The sequence below is a fragment of the Nuphar pumila genome, chromosome 5, assembly GCF_984573655.1.
Source record: "Nuphar pumila chromosome 5, dmNupPumi1.hap1.1, whole genome shotgun sequence".
Classification (NCBI taxonomy): domain Eukaryota; kingdom Viridiplantae; phylum Streptophyta; class Magnoliopsida; order Nymphaeales; family Nymphaeaceae; genus Nuphar; species Nuphar pumila.
Window position 1 is genome coordinate 42,056,817 of NC_143253.1, and position 21,336 is coordinate 42,078,152.

At 35.3% G+C, this 21,336-nt stretch overlaps 1 protein-coding gene across 2 annotated transcripts; it reads right to left on the reverse strand.

The window, feature by feature from the left end:
• Nucleotides 1–1,389: 1,389 nt before the first annotated feature.
• LOC149837448 (putative transporter C405.03c) lies at nucleotides 1,390–21,242 on the reverse strand. 2 transcript variants are annotated; one of them, XM_090007380.1, is made up of 8 exons: nucleotides 21,014–21,242; nucleotides 19,316–19,717; nucleotides 18,895–19,112; nucleotides 18,576–18,646; nucleotides 18,373–18,474; nucleotides 2,098–2,215; nucleotides 1,884–2,019; nucleotides 1,390–1,657 (listed from the first exon to the last, which is right to left on the reverse strand). In XM_090007380.1, exons 1-8 carry the CDS (start codon nucleotides 21,092–21,094, stop codon nucleotides 1,595–1,597), a joined length of 1,191 nt encoding a protein of 396 aa, XP_089863506.1. In that variant the 5' UTR covers nucleotides 21,095–21,242; the 3' UTR covers nucleotides 1,390–1,594. The 2 variants fall into 2 exon arrangements, with proteins under 2 accessions (XP_089863506.1, XP_089863507.1); XM_090007381.1 differs by lacking the exon at nucleotides 21,014–21,242 and adding an exon at nucleotides 20,430–20,567.
• Nucleotides 21,243–21,336: the final 94 nt, after the last annotated feature.

Below are 21,336 nucleotides of genomic sequence, written 5' to 3' on the forward strand. Positions count from 1 at the left end.
TAGCGACCAACATCGCTGTATAAGTATTTTTTGATTAATTTATTATTATTTTTATATCATTAATAGCATACGATACTGGTAAATTTAGTATAACCTAAAAAGGTATGCTAAAGGGATATAATATTAATCTGACTCGTGGATAATCAAAGATGACTCATCGAATAAGAGCAAATTAGGTGAACAAGTGAACAGAACCTCAAGAGTTTATAATGGAGACCCTCAATAATTTAGCTAAGACCTGACTCAAGCCAAACAAGGGACAGCGGTTCCTGCAGAGGTGCACCGGAACCAAGGAGAGAGCACATACAAAAATTTTCTTAAGTTTGATCCCCTGACTTTTTTTAGGAAGACAGATCCCGAGGCAGCCAAAGCATGGATCCGAAAGATCGAGAAGGCCTTCCATGATGTCATTTCCACGAAAAGTGAAATGTAAAATTTGTGTGTAACATAGAGCTCAACGAAGCATCCTTTTCAGGGGAATTACATATATCAAAACGACTGGAGTTTTGCTCTTAACCATGGAGTGATTACACGTAGCATAATCCTTCCCTTTTTTCAAAAAAAAAATAAAAAAATCTTCCCTTTTATTGTCAATATCTTAACAGTTTGTTTGGCATCTACTCCGTGAGGGAACATCATAAATGTAGCAGATTTGCTCTGCAAATTTGCAATCTTTGTCAGGCTTCAGTTTTCTCAATGGGCTATTCAAAATGCTGGAGACGTTCCTCAATATGTGGTTAAGCCCTTCATTAGCGGTTAGTTTCGTGCATTTTATATGATCTTACTACAGCTTGTCTGCAGTGATTAACGTATTTTTTAGGTAGGCAAACTGGGGTTAGGCAGACCCCCACCAGATGTAAAATCATACGATTGGGATTTGAACTGGCGACATCCCAATACAAGGTGACATGAACTCACGGCTCCTACCAGTCGGTGCAAAAGATGTGTATAGAGGGATCTACTCAAGTTCTCCGCATCACATACCTTCATCCGACGTGAACGAATGAGGAATTCTGTCATGGATCCATGATATCTCTCATCGTCCAGGATGAGCCTATCCGATATAGTTCTTGGCAAGTTTTTATATCCTGTCCAAATTTCTAGGATCCTAAAAACACCTTAAATGATAGACCTACGACTAACCAGTGAAGCCAATTTTTTGCTGCACCATCACAATCTCATTCTCACTTTCTATTCTTGCACCACTAAATTTTACGGGTTCAGTGCTATCTACTTCATCAAAAAAAAAATGGTGATAGGAAGGCCAATTAATTAAACAAGCTAATACTTTCGTATAAATCATATCTGGCTTTTTAACCCGTTCCAGATGGAAGTCCCAGAGATGAGTTGGATGGAGGATTCCCATGGTTATTTCTGAGGCACAATAGCATATAAAAACAAAGCTTTTTACTGGATTATGTTATCCCCTCCTATGAGGGAGAAAAAATTGAATTATGATGCCTTTCTGAAATAAAATTAATCACAAATGCGTTTCTTGAGGCCTGTACAAGTGGGAAGTACCATTTAGACTTCCACTCACGATGACAAGCTAGAGAAAGAATGCAAGGCTGACATTCAACCAAAATGGGTGTCTCTATAATCCCATCTTACGGGAACAACGGTCTGAAACATTGGCAATTACAAAACCGGCGAACACCTGAAAAGGAAAAAGTATAAGGCCAATATAATTGTGAGCACAAATCAAGTCCCATCCCCACCCTTGAAAATGTGTGCACAAGCACACACACACAAGCAGTATACTCAATTTCAAAATTTTTAACTGCTCTCTCTCTCTCTCTTGGTTACATACCCACAGACGCACACAAAAGAATGCAAATATGATTAGGCTCACGCAACAATCAGCAATTTCAGGAAAAAATTACCTGAGCTGAACCGAGAATATACACTGCTGAAAAGTGGCGTCCATGAATAAACATGTCTGCGATCATTGCCAGAGGTATTGTAAGAGACATGCCTAAGGTGGCAACTAAGGGTGTCGTCCAAACTACAGATAGTGCCCTGCATACAGAGACAGACATTGTAAGATCACCTAATTCTAGGACAAATGCTAAACTTGCACAATCTACTTTCACATACCAGAAATAATCTGAGAGAACACTTCCAATAAAACCATTAGCAAGCACCACTTCATCCAACTTAGCAGAGTGAGGCATGCTGAACTTTGGTTCAATCCCTAAAGCAGTCAATGGCCATACTGCAAAATCGAAAAGCACATGAAGATGCGATCATGATTGGCAAATATAAGTATTCCAAAGAAAAAATTGGCAATGATCCATTACACAGCCAACAGTGTTTTATGCAGTTTTCCATGCATCCTCAAATAGAGAGAAAATTTCTATCATATTCATGTAATATATATATATAGTAGGGTGTATCTTCATACACCTAAAAAATCTGATCTTAATAGGATTAATTTGCGCAGGTTACGGTTTCTAGCAGGACAGCCACTATAGCGTCCAAAATGCAAAAAAGGATGCATGCTCATTGCGCGGGCACCCGATTTCGACTGACAAAAGGGGGATCCGATGATACCCCTTTCGTATATATATATATATATATATATATATATATATATATATATATATATATATATATATATATATATATATATATGCTAAATGGGTTTTTCGGCTTTTCCGGTGTTTTTTTCGCGGTTCTGACCCCATAAATATGTTGGGCATGGTCGATTTACTAGGAATCCACACTTGGAGCATGTGTTTCCGATGAAAAAAAAGATATTTGGAGCCTCAAAAATTTACAAAGATTTTGAACCATTGATTTTTCGAACCTTATAAAAACCCACCCATGTGTCAGAATCGAATGCTTCAAGAGCTGATCCCTATAAAATCAAGTACATGGGTCACATATGTACGTTCAAAATTTAAAAATAAAACGAAAAAAGCCCGAAAAAACCATTTAACATGTTTCATTTAGCATATTTCTTTTAGCACAGATGTATCACACACTATATATATAGAGAGAAAGAGAGCACACACACACACACACACACACACACACACACACATATATATATATATATATATATATATATATATATACAAAGAGAGAGAGGGAGAGAGAGAGAGAGAGAGCTTCTGTGCTGGTACTGTATCACCATAGCTTATGGAGGTACACACTTTATTTACATAGATTTAAGCTCCAAACACAAAATTTAACCATTGGATCTTGTTTAGCATGTTATATTTATTATGTTCATGTGTTAAAGTTGACTGAAGTCTGATGTTTTATGCCACTTTTAAACCACCAATGTTTTCATGAATTGTGAGCCATTGATTTTCACTGTCTCAAAAATGGAATCATATGGTAAATTAGATATGATAAAACCATCTAATTTAGCCATGTTAAACACATCTGTACAGTTATATTTATCATTTGGTGGCTAGATTTATACAAACAACAATGTGCACCACATTATAGTGTCATGGTAAAGAATGACTATATATATATATGCTACAGTCATTTGTACGTTTAATGTAGTAGAACGCAGTTTTTCACTTTTTTTGTAGATATAACGTTATAGATGTGATCTACATTGTTTCATTAGTAGAAAACATGTTTTTGCAACATGCAAGTTGGCTTTTTAAGGGCTTCAAAGATCAATGGCCCACAATATACTAAAATTTCATGAAACAAAAAAAAATCATATTTTTACATAAAAAAGGATGATCCAAAGTGTAATCCCTAGCAAATAAATGATGCTGAATGCATCTATGAGGTCAGACTGAGCGGGCGCAACTTGCACCTATGATTTTCCAACTAGATTGCACTATATATATATATAGGGGAATGTTACAATGCACAACCATTTGTGCACTGTAATATCATGCACACAAAAATGATTAGACAAACCCCTTCAAAACCGTTTCTCTTCATTCTTAAGTTGGGTTTTTTTCATCATTTTCTAAATTTCATTATTTAATTCTTAAAAACTACATTCTTCCCTGCCCTATCCCCCTCTTGCTAACCTGTCTACTACTAATTGGAAAACTGACCAGAATCTCTCTCATGAAGGCCATTGTCTATCTGTGCTGCTCATTACTAGTCCACTGCCCCCATTCTTATTCACCCACCCATCATTCTGACATACTATGTTAAAATGTATATATATATATATATAGTTTTTGTAATCAGGGGTATATCTATCTTTTTGCCTCTTGGTATTAGAACAGTCCACTAGGGACTGTTGTAATTTTTCCTTTTTTTCTCTTTTATTTAATTAAAAGACCAAGGGCTCTATGGTCATTAAACCATAGAGTCGTTGGGACCTCTCCAATGGTCCATTTGGTGTATAAATAGGGGCTGTTATCCCCTTTCATTGTAATGCTTTTTAAAGCATTTTATCATTAATAAAATCATTATTTTTTAATATTTTTGTTCCTCTTTGTGAGCATTGGCTCTCTGTATCATTAATAAAATCATTATTATGGTTGTACACTCTTCATAGGCCTTTATGGCATCTCTCTTGTACACTTAAGGTTTCATTACAATGTATTAGAGCCCTTGGGTTCTTTTGATCTTGGAGGCTTTGTTCGTGGTGGTCAAAGATCGTGTCTGTGATAAAAGTTTTTTTGCTCTCTCTCCTTTTATTGTTCGTCATGAAGCATAAATCAAGAGTTTAGCTCTCCTTCGAACTCAATGGATCTAACTACATGATGTGGGCTTTGCCAAAGGAAAATCACCTCAAAGGCAAGAAACTTTGGGGATTTGTGATGGGCACTACTCTCGAACCATCTTTGAAGCTCACCAAAGTCAAAGAAAGTGTTGAAAAAGCCCTTGAAGGAAATGATCACACTAAGGTCATCCATGAGCATCAATTTAAGGTAAAAGATTGGGAAAGCAACCATGCTAAGATTTTATCATGGTTACCAACGGAGGCTCTCTCAATGCATGTTTCCTTGTGGTAGGATATTGCATGTTCAAACCCCAATGGTACATTGAATAATAACTGGTGGAGATCTACTTAACCGTAACTTACAATTTAAAAAAAAGAAAGAAAAGTAGCATGGTTCATGAACAATAAAACAACAACAACAACAACAACTACGCCTTCATCCCAAAACAATTGGGGTCAGCGATATGAACCAAAAAAGAAATTCATTTTGGGTCTTCCACATGAATCCTTTTCCTCCAATCATTTCTATCCAACGCCATGTCCTCGGTGAGGTTCAAAGCATTCATATCCTTTCCTATCATCTCCATCCAAGTCTTCCTAGGCCTACCCCGACCTCTTTTAACTAATATATTTTCTCATTTCTCCAACCTTCTAACTGGAGCATCATTAGGCCTTCGCCGAATATGTCCAAACCACCGTAAACGATTCTCTCGCATCTTATTTTCAATGGGTGCAACACCTACCTTCTTACGTATCTCTTCGTTCCGAATCTTATCTTTTATTGTATTTCCACACATCCATCTAAGCATCCGCATCTCATCTACACTCATTTTTTGAATATGATGTCTCTTGGCAGCCCAGCATTCCGTACCATATAGTAAAGCGGGTCTAATAGTCGTCCTATAAAACTTTCCCTTCAACCGCAATGGCATTCTACGATCGCACAGCACTCCAGTAGCACTTTTCCATTTCATCCACCCAACCTTTATCCTATGATTTACTATATGGTTCATGAACAATATTGACATAAAAATATGTGCCAACATTGTTAGGTTTAGAAGATCCAATGAAGCATGGTTCTTTCTTAAGGATATATACACCTAAAAAGATCTTGCTAAACAATATTTTTGTCAAGACAACATTAGAGCCACTAACCAAGGGGACATGAATATTCATGATTATTTTAATAATTTGTCTCTCCTTGGGACGAATTAGCACTTCTTGAGCCAAAATTGGTAGCTCCAAAAGATATTGAACTTAGAAGAGAGATAATTAAAAAAGAACACTTCTTTCACTTCCTTCTTAGTCTAAGACAAGAATTTGAATAAGTGAGGTCTTTTTTTATAGGACTTCGGCTATGCCTCTTGAAGATGCTCTTGCAAAGGTATGTTAAGAAGAAACTCGTCTTGGCATGATTACTAAAGGTGAAGATGTTTTGGCCATTACTAGGTCAGGTTTAAATGTAAGGGCTTATAAGCCCACTCACTTTGTAAGACAAAATAACCATAATAGTGGATATAGAAAGGGTGTTATTTGTCATTTTTGCAATGAACCGGAACATATTAAACCAGTTTGCCCAAAGCTTAAGGAATTTAAAGGCAAAGTCGCTTTCGTTGGAGAAACCACAACCAATAAGAAGAATCTAGCAAGAATGGAGGAGATATTAAAGACACTCTTAGTCAAATATTGGTGACATAATAACAACTACTCAAATCATCCTACTTTGGGTGCCGTCATTGCATCCTCGTCATCTCCTCCAAGTATGTGGAAAATTCCTTTTGGCCCTAGAACTTTTATCTCAACCAAACCTTTTGAACTTGTGCATTCGGATGTATGGGGACCGGCTCCGGTCATGTCAAAAGGAGGGCTCTCCTATTATCTTGTATTCATTGACGATTATACTAGGTATACTTCGATCTATTTTCTTAGGCAAAAATCTGATGTATTCTCTTGTTTCAAAGAATTTCACAAAATTGTACAAAATCAATTTCGAAGTAATATTATCATCTTTCGACCAGACTCAAGGGGAGAATATTTGTCCAATGATTTCAAAAATTATTTGAAATATAGTGGGATTTCACATAAAAAATCCTGTCCAAATACCCCTCAACAAAATGGTTTGGCTAAGAGAAACCATTGTCATATCATTGAAACTATGATAACTTGGTTTATCTCAAAAAATGTTTGGGCTTAAGGTGTCTTAACCGTGGTATATCTTATCAACTGAATGCCTTCATCCTCTTTACAAAACATTTCCCTTATTGAAAAACTTTATCAAACGTGTTCAGATTTAAAACTTCTAAGAATTTTTTTATGTAAGTGTTACGTACTTATAGAAAAAAGAAAAATTATCCCGCAAAATCATCGAATGTGTGTTTCTTGGTTATGCAATAAATCAAAAAGGGTACACATGTTATGATAAGAAAAATGAAAAACTATATGTTTCAAGAAATGTTAACTTTCTCAAAAATGAAAATGGTTTTGATAAGGCTAAGGATGATCTTGAGTATTCCTTTTCATTTGATTTGTCATCAAACAAAGCTTCTGATGAAGTTATTTATGTTGATAATGATCTTGATGATATGTATGTTGATGACTGGGTTTCTATAGGAAGATACCCAGAATCAAGATATTCAAAGTTAATGTAGAAGAACTGTTGAACACCCTCCATGTGCACTAGATAAGTATTCTCAAAACCAAAATCTAGGAGAAACTAGCACTAGAAAATCTAGTAGAACTTCTAGACATCCTAAAAGATTTGTGTCATATGAAAACTTTTCACCTAGATATAGAGTTTGTTTTATGTCTATTCAATCCTTCTATAAACCCTCAACCTACAAAGAGGCTAAAAAAAATTCTGAATAAATTGATGCCATGAACCTAGAGTTAGGGGTATTCAAGAGAGCCCAGACCTGGGAAATTCAACCATTACCTATAAGGAAAAAGGCTATAGGATGTAGGTGGGTATACAAAGTCAAAACCAAAGGGGATGGATCATTAGAAAGATATAAGGCTAAGTTAGTGGCCAAAGGTTATTCTCAAGAATACGGGATAAACTATGAAAAGACCTTTGCTCTCATAGCTCGCATGACTAGTGTTAGAACACTTGTTGCTTTAGCATCCATTAGAAAATGACCTATTTACCAGCTTGATGTTAAGAATGCCTTTTTGAATGGGTGACTTAAATGAAATAGTGTACATGGATCCCCCTCCCGATCTTGATGTTGAGAGAGGAAAAGTTTTTCGGTTAAAGAAAGCTCTATATGGGCTTAAGCAAGCTCACAAAGCTTGGTATGATAGGTTTAGCTATGTTATGTTAAACTTGGGATATAAGTCATATTATATTGATACTACTCTTTATGTTAATGATAGAAGTACAACTATTTTCATACTTATGTTATATGTTGATGATATGATCATCACAGGGAATGAAAAAAGGGAATTAGTGATATTAAAAATATTCTTACAAAACATTTTGATATGTCTGACCTTGGTTTTCTAAGATATTTTGAATTATCCCTATCAATATCAAGAGAAACACTCTCATCACCACATTCAATATTATTGAAATTAATAAAAACATCAAAATTGTTCCTAGGTAATAACTCAAAGAGAAAAAAGTATTTGACTTTCCCCTTAGGTTCATTGTGTTCAAACCCATTTTGATCTTCCAAAAAATCATATTTCTTAAAATATATAACTTGTTTTTACAATCATAACATCTATATCCCTTTTGATTTTCTTTGTAACCTACGAAAGCACATTCAAGCACTTTAGGAGAAAGTTTATCTTCTCCTTGCAAGAGAACAAAACATTTACACCCAAAAACCTTTTTTTTTAGATTTATATCTCGAAGAAATTGCACCCAACACACTACGATCGCCATGCTAGCAACGTAAAACTATGAGGCTAGGACCCCTGCCTCAGGGCCTATGCTATGCTTTGGCTTGCGCAGAGGGGCGACGCCCATGAGAATCAAACCTTGACTGCCCGTCTAGCATCCAAGGCCCAACCCCACTACGCCAATCCCCCTTGGGGCATACCCAAAGACCCTTAATCTTTTGAAATCTGGAGATATTTTGAATAATTTTTCAATGGTTGAAATATTTTTTAAAGAAGAGGAAAGCATTCTATTGATAAGATATATAGATGTAAGAGCGGCTTCAACCCAAAAACTTTTAGAAATATTTTTTTTAAATGAGTCCTAGTTGTTTCAATAATCTGCCTATGTTTGCTTTCCGCATGTTCATTTTGTTGGGAAGTTTTTGGGCAAGATCTTTGGTGAATAATCCTAGTTTGTTTAAAATAATGTTGAAATTCATGACATATATTCATCACCCAAATCGGATCTAAAAATAGATAAGTTTGTTTGAAATTGGTTTTTGATAAGGTTATGAAATTCTTTAAATATGGAAAAGATATCGGATCTGAACCTAAGGAATTACAACCAAGTATACCTATTATTATCATCAATAAAAATGATGTAGTAAGAAAAATCACCTTTAGATAATGACCAGAGCCGGTCTTCATACATCCGAATGCACCAACTCAAAGGATCTTTTAGAAACAATATTACTATTAGGAAAAAGAAAAAAATGCATTTTTCATGAATACAATCATTGCAAGTAAGTTCCTTTTCATTACAAAATTTTTCCAAAAAAGGAAAGCAATACAATTTAGAGGCACTTGGATGACCATGTCTTTGTACCAAGTGATAACATCCTTAGATTGGACATGATTACAAAAAGATTTGAATGGTAAAGACAAAAAATCTATATAGGGAGATTACCTCTCCTGAGGCCTTGCCCAATCAGTTTTCCGGATTGGAGATCCTGCATAGAGCAATCCGTAGGTAAAAAAGAGATTCTACAACTATTATCAGATATTTGAGAAACTGAAAAAGATTTAAATTTAGTTTTTGAATGATTCTAATTTTTTGAACAAAGAACTATTTTGATTAGTTTAAAACATTTTTAAGATTTTCAATACCATTAACATCTAAGGACGTACCATCGATGGTAGAAACAAAAGATTTAAAAAAGTTAGTGTTTTTTCATATAGAAGAGAGGTATTCGGAGTCATATAAAAAGAAACACCGGAGTCAAGTATCCAAGAAGACATACCAGGAGGTGATAAGACCACACTTCCGAAAGTGGATGGAGTAGAAGAGTGACTCTTCATAAATTGTTGGAGAGTTTTCGTAAGTTGAGAAATGAAGTCTTTGATGTCTCCGTTCCTCTTTGATTCTTCATTTGCTTTTGAATGGCTTCTCTCCAACAAAAGTCACTTTCCTTTTAAACTTAGGATATTCAGGCTTAATATGTTCCGGCTCATTACAAAAGTAGCATATAATATTTCTCCCTCCATTTAGTTATTTCTCCCAAAATGAGGAGGCTTATATGCTTTCATGTTGTTCCTCAGTTTGGACACTGCATGTACTTCATCAATTTCCTTGTTCATGGATAGACGAGTCTCCTCTTGGCATAACTCGGCAAGTACTTCATTAAGACGAAGAGAGGAAGTCCTATAGAGTAAGGATCCTCTCAACTATTCAAACTTCGAACAAAGGCCATGTAGAAAGCTAAAGAAGTTTTCTCCCTCAATTTGGCGTTGTCTCATTTCAATGGCTCCTCCTTCCCATCGGGGTTTAAGAAGAGCAAGTTCATCTCTCAAAGAAGATAAGGTACTATAATAATCTCGAATACACATATCACCTTGCCTCGTAGATCTAATTTTTTTTTGTAAAATGAAATGCCTAGCATGGTCTTTTTGTGTATACATACCTTTCATGAATATCCATGCTTTGTTGGCCCTTCTAAACTTTGCAAGATTAATGCATATCTTTAGGCATTGTTGATAACACCATGCTAGAATTTTAGAAAGCTCACTTTTCCAATCCTCCATTTTGGATTGATAATCTTGTATAGTTTTTTCTTTCTCCTATTTATTTAGAGCCTTTTCTAGTCCTTAATTGTGGTTCGGGAATCGAACCACTAATATATCTCGAAAGTTTCTTTCTCTTGAGGTTATTCTCGATAATGGCTGCCCACATTATGTTATTGGTTCCATTTAACTTGAAGGCATCTTTGTCAGCCTAGATGAAAGAGGAAAGAGAGAAAAAGAAAAGAAATGTAGTTTGAAGCTCACCCTTCAATGTGTGTGACACACAAAAGCAATGCTACAAACCAATAGTGGTTTACAAACAATAAGGCCCAAGAGTGAGGACACCTAGGGGCTCTGATACCATGTAATAAAAACACAAGTGCATAAGAACAATGCTACTAAGGGCTAGCATGTGTGCACACACACACAAGCCTCTAATGGGCAAAACACAATAAGCCACAAAGGGTCAATACATCACACTCACAAAAAGAGCAAGAGAGCACAATAAAATAAATAGAATTTGTATTCAAAATGCTTAAGAAAAGCATCAACAAGAGAGGGGCTGAAACCCTCTTTAAAAAAATAAAGAAAGATTGCAATGCTGCCCTTAATGGGCAGCTCCTATTACATAAGGAGAAAATGATGAAAATGCCCCTCATGGGCATTACTAATTTATAATCATAAGAACATAATATATATACATATAAATTGTTAGAAAGTATGCGAAAATGAATAATAAGAATACTTAATGCATTCACACGGTTCAATAATGGACAAGCAAGAACCCACAATGGGAAATATCAAAATAGTCCACTAAGGGACAACACAAAAAGCCTTCAAAGAGACAACACTTAAAAAATATATGGATCTTTATTGAGTGAGAGCTTCAAAAGCCATAGTTTACAAGAGAGAGAGAGCCCTCTAATTTATAGAGGAAAAGAAAAGTGAGAGAGGGACCACATGGGGCTCCCTTCTCATATTAATGATCGTTAATGACCGTTGGGGCCCCAACGACTAGATGGGTGGGGTCTCATATGGTCCTATTACAACTTTAAATAAAAAAGAAAAAAAAAAGAAAAGAAAAACCTAAAATAAAATGATACAAAAAAATTACCAAAATACCCCTATCGAGTTTTTGGATGTACAATAAAGAAAAGAAAAGTATATATGTATATATATACGAATGTGTGTGTGTATATATATATATATATATATATATTTTAATATTCTCCCTCAAGCTTTATGTGTAGATAACAAAAAGTTTAAAGATACAAAGGAATGATTCCAAGTCTTCAATGGAAGTCATCATCTTTATAGCACATGAAAGAATTTTGCAAATGTCAGCCTTCAATTATCTTTAATGATCATTTTCAAGCACCTTCCATGATGTATCATAGGTACTTCTTTCATCTCATCTTCAAGATTCTGTGGAACAAACCAAAGAGCTTCAAGTAAAAAATATCTTTGCATTTCAATCAAGTAGAATATTTCAAACAAGATGAATCAAGAAACCATAACATTGATTAAGATGAACATATGATTCATCAAGACAATAATGCAAAAGTTATTTTACGTATTTCAATCGAGCACTATGTGAAAATATCATTAAGAGGATGAAACTCAAACACACTTTGATAAACTCACTATATTCTTAAAGAAAAATATATGTATAAAGGCACAAGAAATACTCACAAAAAAGTTCAATATGCACAAAGGCATAAAAAATATCTTTTTGTATTTAGTCAACACTAAAGAGCTTTAAGAAAAGCTTCATGCATTAGAAATGTCTTCAAAGAGACAATGTTTATTCAAGAACTAATTCCTCATAAAGGGATGTGCACAAGGGCACACGAAAGAAAACATGTTTAATACACATAAATCAATAATGAAGAGAATTAATTTTATCAACAAAAGATGATTTTAATAATTTCTCACACTCCTTAGAATGAAAAGAAATCAACGCCAACAAATGTCATGTATGAACTTGCAAGAACACACTCAAATCAAATATAACACTTGATTGAATAAACCAAAACACCCACCCAGGAGTCAAGAATGAATGTTATTTTAAATAAAGAATCTCACACATTGAAGGATGAAATATTTGAAAAATACATAAGCCCACTAGAAGGCCAAACACCACAAGGCCTTAATGTGTAAAATACACACATCCATTATAGGGTAAATGCCAAAAAAGTAAAATCAAGTGATTTCCAAATATGCATATATATATATATATATTATCAATGATATGAACTTTTATCGACAAATATTTTTCTATGCAAGAGAAAAAAACAAGTAGTAAGGATCAAAAAATCATTACCGAATTAAAAGGAAATCTCTTATGATAAAATGCAAATCAAAACCAAATTATAAATTCTCATAAATATAGGAATTTTCATCCATTACAAGCAGTCACCCCATTAGACCTCCAAAACCCACAAATCAAGTGTATAAACGACTAGAACAAGAACATAAATATAATGTCACTAAAGGGCCAAATACACACACGAAGGTGTGTATAAACACCTCTTGTCTACATATAATGATACTCAAAGCGAGTGTATCAGCGACTAGAACAGAAGTACAATAGCCAACAATGGGCTAAAAGTCACACACAAAGGTGTGAACAAACATCTCTTGTCTACATATAATGATACTCAAAATCAAGTATGTTCAGCGACTAAAACAAGAGTACAAAGTCAACCATGAGCTAAAAATATACACGAAGATGTGACAAAACATCTCTTGTCTACATATAATGACACTTAAAACAAGTGTATCAGCTACTAGAGCAAGAGCACAAAGCCAACAATGGGCTAAAAACACACACGAAGGTATGACAAAACATCTCTTGTCTACATATAATGACACTTAAAACAAGTGTATCAGCTACTAGAGCATGAGCACAAAGTCAACAATGGGCTAAAAACACACACGAAGGTGTGAACAACATTTCTTATCTACATATGATAACACTTAGATAAGAGGTATAAAAGGAAAAAAACACTTGAGGCAATAAAGCTTGTAATGAAAGTACAATTAAAAATATCAACTTTTCAATATATCTAGAAACACTATAGTTTCAAAAAGTATACATAATTAAGAGCATTCATAACAAAGTCAATGGCCAAAGAACAAACGAGTGATGCCACACACTCATAATCAGAGATCACATAACATGTCATTTAGAGTCAAACTACAAGTTGACAATCTAACGTGGTATAACATGAGGTGCACATAACTCACCCCAACAAACATCTCTGTAATAATAACAAGGCCAAGAAAATTGATGCATCAAATAAATTTTATGATGAAAAATACAAATGCCATAAGAAGGCAATAAACACTTACGGAAATTATTTTCCAAATAAGTGATTTTATAAAGAGAGTCGATTTGAAAAATCAAATCAAAGATCCAATAATGTTAGATAATCAATCTCAGAAAAAAAAAGTGCAATCATATGCACAACAATATGACAACAATTTTGCATAACCATAGATCATAATCAATTCTTCAAAATGAAGTCATTTACATCAAAAAGTTTATTATGCAACAAACACAACATGAAATATTAAGCAAATAATGCATATGAAGTTTTTATATTATGTAAGAAGAGAAAGCTCACAAAAGATCTTTCTTAATTCACACAATGGTTCATACAACACACCCTCAACAACCAAAATACTCAAAATACTTCTTCACAAATAATCTCTCACAAGAACCATAAATGTTTAAACAAAATACTCAAAAAGGGTATACAAAATGAAAAAGAATAATAACTTTCATTCAAGTGGGAGAAACCCACACTCAAAAAAGTTTATAAATTTGCTAGAATTGCACAACCAAAATATAAATAAAAAGTGTACTAAGACACAAATCTAAAGAATTAGCTTACCAATCTCATTAACGAAAAATACATATGACTTGAGAACTAATTCATAATTCAAAATATGCATTTTACAATGAGAATCATTCAAAGACAATCAAATTAGAGATTCTAAAAAATATCAAAATGAGAAAGATAACCATATTTCATATGATAACAAGACTACGCCTTTTAAAAAAAACTAATCTTAATTCAACATGCGCCATAGAAAATTTTTTCCAAACAAATATTGCTCATATGAAATGATGCATTAAGTAAGCCTTGTTATAGGAATTAAATCTTAATAAGGAATCTTGACTATATAAAAAATTTCATAGATGATACATGTGAAGGATACATATAAGACTTTTGAGTGGATAAGCATACCTTCAATACCCACAATACAAAACAACAAGAATGATGAGAGTGTAGAAGGGTATGAGAACAATAGTTTTACACTACATATGTCACAAAAAAATTTAATCTCAACATAACTTTCTTTAAAGACTTATCCTTCATGCTTACAAACAAAGTTAAGCATAAGATATAAATTAAAAGCTCCAACGATCATAAACACAAGTTCAAGTGAGATGAACATCAAGTTATGCTTGAAAACATGATTAACGACTCATTAAAGCAAGTTTTGAGCAATTTTAAGATACATATATCTAGTTTTTCGAAAAGCAACACCAATTAACAAATTATCATTTTTAAAAAATTTCAAAACATGCGAACAAGTAAATGTGATATGAAAAAGTAAGGGTTCAATGAAGACCCAAATAACGCAAGCACTAAATGTGCAAAATACATTTTAATTCAAAAAACATAATGATAAAGGAAACACATGCATATAAATGATCAAGAAAGTAGCTTCATAATGAATGATACTTTTAAAAAAGAATACATACCGAATAACTTTAAGAAAGAGAAGATAAACAACAATTACTTCACCATTTTTCTTGAAGTTTCTTGAGTGACACGCTTTCCGATGCACCGAAGAACAACTTGATCATAACCTCGCTCTGATACCATGTTAGAAAGTATGGGGGAAATGTATAATAAAAATGCTTAATGCATTCACACGGTCCAATAATGGACAAGCAAGAACCCACAATGGGGAATATCAAAATAGTCCACTAAGAGACAACACAAAAAGCCTTCAAAGAGGCAACACTTAAAAAATATATAAATCTTTATTCAGTGAGGGCTTCAAAAGCCATAGTTTACAAGAGGGAGAACCCTCTAATTTATAAAGGAAAAGAAGAGTGAGAGAGGGACCACATGGGGCTCCCTTCTAGCCGTTGGGAGCCCCAACAACTAGATGGGTGGGGCCCCATGTGGTCCTATTACAACTTTAAATAAAAAGGAAAAAGAGAAAAATAAAATAAAAGAAAAACCTAAAAATAAAATGATACAGAAAAATTACCAAAATACCCCTATCGAGTTTTTGGATGTACAATAAAGAAAAGAGAAGTATATATATATATATATATATATATATATATATATATTAACATAAATGTATATATATACATGTAAATGTATATATATATATAAACAAATATATACACATGAATATATGTATATATTTTAACATCGGGTCTGTCCAGATCTTATTTAACCTGGTTCCAAATGAAAAAATGATTAGAATGAGGCTGAAAAACAAGATCTGTTGAAGGTGACTAAGATCCAAGCAGATCTGACCACCCAGCAAAGATCAAACAGAAAGTCCTAACAAGAAGGGTTAAAGGAAGGAAGATGTTGAATATCAGTTAGATCCCATCAGACCTAACTATTCAACAAAGGTAAGAAGACTAAAAGACAATAAAAGAGGGACAAAGAAAAGAAGAGTTAAATCTGAGTTGCATCCGAGCAGATGTAAGATTTAGAAAGGAAGAAAGAAGGGAAGAAAAAGGAGGAATGACATGGCAAACATAGAAGGGAAGAAAAGGAAGGAATGAAGAAGAAAGAAAGAGGAATGATGATGAAAAGAAAAGGAAAAATGAAAGAGGAAAAGAAAAGAAAGAATGACCAATTAAGCAAAAAGGGAAATAAAGGGAAAACATGATGAGGAAGAGATAGATAATACCTTTAATGGCTTCTGAGCTCTGGTACCGTATAGGTGTTTTAGGAAGAAGCTTGACGCAGGCAGGGAAGCCCTCATGTAACTATTATTTATAATGTAACCGTAATTATGGTTAATAATAACTACAATTCATTTACAGGCAAATTACAACATACCAGTGATAAAGAAGAACCCAAATGTTGGTAGATATCATAATGCATGCCACCACCTAATGATTTCTAACTATTTACAAATCTGTCGCTTAAAGGTGGCGTGAATCCATCATATACTCAACCATTAAATTCTATCCTATCGAGGGGATTCTCACACAAGTAATTGGCATCATTTGGCTCTCGACTTATAGGGGGGGTAAACAATTCATATGCTCAAGTTTGTCAAGCCAATCTCATGCATCTTAAAAATCTATGCTCAAGTTTCCCAAGCTAATCTCATGCATGGTTAGAAATCAATTGAGCAAAGATAGAAAGAAAGATAAACCGATGTCCGAATATCTAGTTGAGATCAAGTATATATATGATAAATTGAATTTGGTTCAATGAGATCAATTGAATATGCGATCAATTGGCTTTGATTCAACAACTATGTCACAGGGATTCGGCTAGCAGGGTGCCGCACCCGCGTCGACGCGGGTGCGGTCAACCCAACCCTGGGTGCGTTGACCGCACCCAGGGTCATTTTTGTCCATTTGTTTGATTTTTTTTTTAAAAAAAAATTGCCCTATGAATTGGGCTGCGGAATTTAAAAAAAAAATCTTTTGGGGGGGGGGGGGGGGGGGGGGGCGCGCTGCCCCACTATAACCCCCCGCCAGGGGCGGCCCTCCCTTGGACCCCCGCCCGCTGACCGCGCAACGGGACCCGCGCCGGGGGGGAGCCCCCGGACCCCCCTTCCTGCAAGGGCAAAAACAATGAATCAGGCTCCACAACTCATCACTTTCATCTTTGGGGACAACCATATAAGATAAAAAAAATGGTAAAAAGTAAGTTGGGCATAAATGTCATGGACCTTAACAGCTACCATACATTCATACATATACACTATACATGATATATATATATATATATATATTTACATTTTTGCCCCTGCCACACCCCCGCACCCAGGTTTTTGGAAGTGCCGAATCCCCGCACCTGCACCCGCACCCGCGCCCGCATCCGCACCCATGTGACATAGTTCAACAGCCAATACAGAATTCTAATGAAATTTATTAGTGTTTCATGATTTGGAATATAATTATGATAGTTTCATTACTAGTGTTACCACAAATTTTCCATATCCTACATTTGCCGAGTTGAACATATGCTTTTGCAATAGGAGTCATTGTTCCCAAGAAAAAGAAAGGATTGAGATGCTTTCAGTAATGATCATGAGGTGTTGGTTGTTAATAACAATAAAAATATTTATGATCAAGGTGGTCGAGGAAGGAGGAGACGAGATCACCTTGCAAATGGTTGAGGCTGTTTTGGAAATAATTAAAATAACAGGGGAAGCCATGGATATCATGAGCAGTTTCCTAATACTGGACATAGATTTTGGGACAACAGACATGGCTTTGGGCATGGCAACAGTAACAATTGTGATGGGTCAAAATGCCGGTTGTGGTCTTCTACCTACTCTGGGAAGATATGTTTGCCAATGTTGTGGATCCACACACTTTATTCAACTCAAGCAACTCCAAGATACTAGTATCCAATCCTGAAAGGAGAAAAAGATGAAGAAGGAACTCCATTTATACGAATTGGCAAGAACAAAGACATCTGGACCCATAGGGTCACAGCATTTTAAGCAACAGATCACAAGTTCAGATTTAGGCTATCTCCTACCTTTGCTATCAAAAAACCAAAAATTAAAGGAAAAAAAAAAGAAGACACACCAACTCTTACCAAGCCACCAGAGTGCAACAAGTGTGAACAAGCCAATATACCCAAAGAACTTTTGCACATCAATCTTCTCTCCTTCAGCTCCCGAAAACTTCTTGAGAAGCACTGGAAAATACATTTTCAAAAATCAATCATTTAAAGCTGCAACTAAATAGATTTACTTCAGAAATGTAGTGCAATGCTAGAAGATGACAATCATATCTGACCAGTGAATATGCCATAAGTCACAGCAGAAAGAAGGCCAAACAGATCCCCTACTAAAGAACGCTTTGTATTTCTGCACTTAAAAATAATTTGAGCTTGAATTACACAATTGTCCAATGAGAAATATCAAAAATAATAACTTGAGCTAAATAGAAAAAGTCAAATAGCAGTTTAGAGTTAACATCCTTGCAGAGACAACTTGTTTAAAAATCATGATAAGACCAAGTTGGGCATGACTTTTGATTAAGGAAAAAGGAACTTCCCAGGCATTCTGCAATTAGTGGTGAAATAAGCATGTCATAATTAAATACAGAGAAATACCCTGAAGCACTGGTCTGCGACTCATCAGTGGCCCACGTCTTCCCAAGTGTTGTCATAACAACTCCACCCATGCTGACAAAAACTGCAACCACTTTTGCTACATTTAAGGAGTCTTGTCCCAAAAAGACGCCAAAAAAGAGTGTGAAGAGGCCTGAAGTAGATGACAAGACTGTTGTACTAGCAACACTTGTGCGAGCAAGGGCAGCATTTGACAGATACTGCATTCAGAAGTATATGTCAGTATCCATAAATACATTTCATCTATAATTCTAGTCAACTAGAACGGAATTCAGAAATAAAAGCAAAGGGCACGTATGCTGGATAAAATCAAATGCACTATGATAGATGAACCAGAGTAATTTAGCAATAAAATCCAGTTAACAGGTTGCATAGCAACATGCACACTACAGCATATACTAACCTCAGTTGCAAACCAAACAGGGGCAATATAAAAGCTATATCTGGCAATTTCCCTATCCGTGAGCTCTTTGTTTTGCCCCATCATGTCCAAGTCCTCTTTATGCCTTGGGATCAAAAGGGTTCCTTCTTCCTGTCCAGAGAGGTCCATCTCGCTATCCTTTCTAGTTAGAGCGTTTGACATCTCCATGTCCAAGCTTTTTGGCAGAACATTGTATTTCAAACGAGAATCAAGCCCAGTGGAGGAGTTATCAACAGATTCTTGATCTCTTCTCCTCTTTGATGAACACTTTTTAATTGAATTACATATCAAGTCCTTGATTGCAGATATAGGTAGATAAACAACCATAAGAGATGCTCCCAAATAGGTGAGAGCAAATGGCTGTTTATAGTCTCTAAATATTCTCTGCAAAGATGAATTTAAATAAGTTAAGCGTTTATGTAGAGGTAGCAGTTAATTGCATCTTGCATTTCATAGGGTGGAATTAAGATATAGAGGAAGGTGAGTGCATGTGCATGTATGTGCAGGGGTTTGGAGAGAGAGAGAGAAAATTGTTTTGATACCAAACGTTATCCCATCAGAATATCACATCATAATGTCGAAGACTAGAAACTACTGGTATTCTCAGTACAATTACTTCAAAAATTTCAAATAATCTTCAATCAGTCACCAAAAAGAGTTTCCAAAATCCATATGTACATATTTGTCCTGAATAACTTTTCCCATCCATTCAACGGCAAATATTTCAGACATTCATGTGTATCTAGAGATGACCCTTAACCGGGATTTCTTAAGGCCCATTTCAGATGTTTTATTTCTTTCCTGGATGTGAAACTCAACCAACTAACCCGCTACTGTTACCAAAGACTTTGTTCTATCTATAGCAAGACAATTTTAATAAAGGAATAAACTCTCATGTTTGCCAAGATAAACTTGTACCATAATAAAGAAGAAACAGATTTACCTAAGTAGTGCTTAAACATGAAATAATATGTCAACATGCACTGCAAGCACTGCAAAGATCAATGAATTATACAGAAAAGTGTCATCAACATTGTGTCAGTTTTGCTATTCTTCATTTTACTTATTTGATATCAAGTGTTAATGCCAGTCTCACCATGTGGGCTGTACACATCTGGCTAGAGGGTGGCTCGCTTTGTCCTGAGATGAAGGGACATCTTGAGTTTGAAACCCGGGGCAGTGCGTCCCATGCGCAAGCTGAAGCATAAGGGAAGCTTTCCCGGTAGGCAGGGGGGAGTATCCGTGGAGTTTTACACAGAGCGGGTCAGAACAGGGGACAGACAACGTTGCACCTCTCGGCAACCCAAAAAATTGGTGGTTTCTCCCCGACATAAAAAAAATGCTAATGCTAGCCTATAACCTCCACCTTAGTATCACTTATTTCCAAGTTCAATTTTTATGTTTGTTGTTCTACAATTCAGTGGATAAGAAAAAGGGGCAATTTTATTCCATAGTTATCACAGGAGAAGTTTCTTCGTTGACTTTTCTTGGCCGCCAGAGTTCTAGGATCAACACTCACAGGGCATCGATTGGTAAGCTTCTGGCCATTTGTTTGACTCCATCGATTAAAATTTGATGGCCAATACCCCCATCAAGACAACAGCCAACAGATTCTCAAACCAAAAAGACAAAAGAAAACGCTAAAAACAAATGAAGAAGAAATAGGAAAGAGAGACATACCTGAGTAACCTCTGCAGAAGTGACCCATATGAAGACAACCGTGGCAATCAGGAACAATCCAGCATTGTACCTCCAACCCATCGATCTCTCAGCATACAAATCTTTTACCCAAATTTCTCTTCTCCCTCTTTTTTCGACAAAAGAAAATTGAAGAAAAACTATCAGATCCTTAACCGACCACCGTCTCTCTCTCTCTCTCTCTCTCTAGGATCTCGTCTGAAGGATCCCATTTGCTGATCCGAGAGTTCCAACTAAGAAAAAGAATCTTGCCATCATCAAAAGATTCAAAACCAAAAGATTTCTAAGATTTCTCTCTCTCTCTC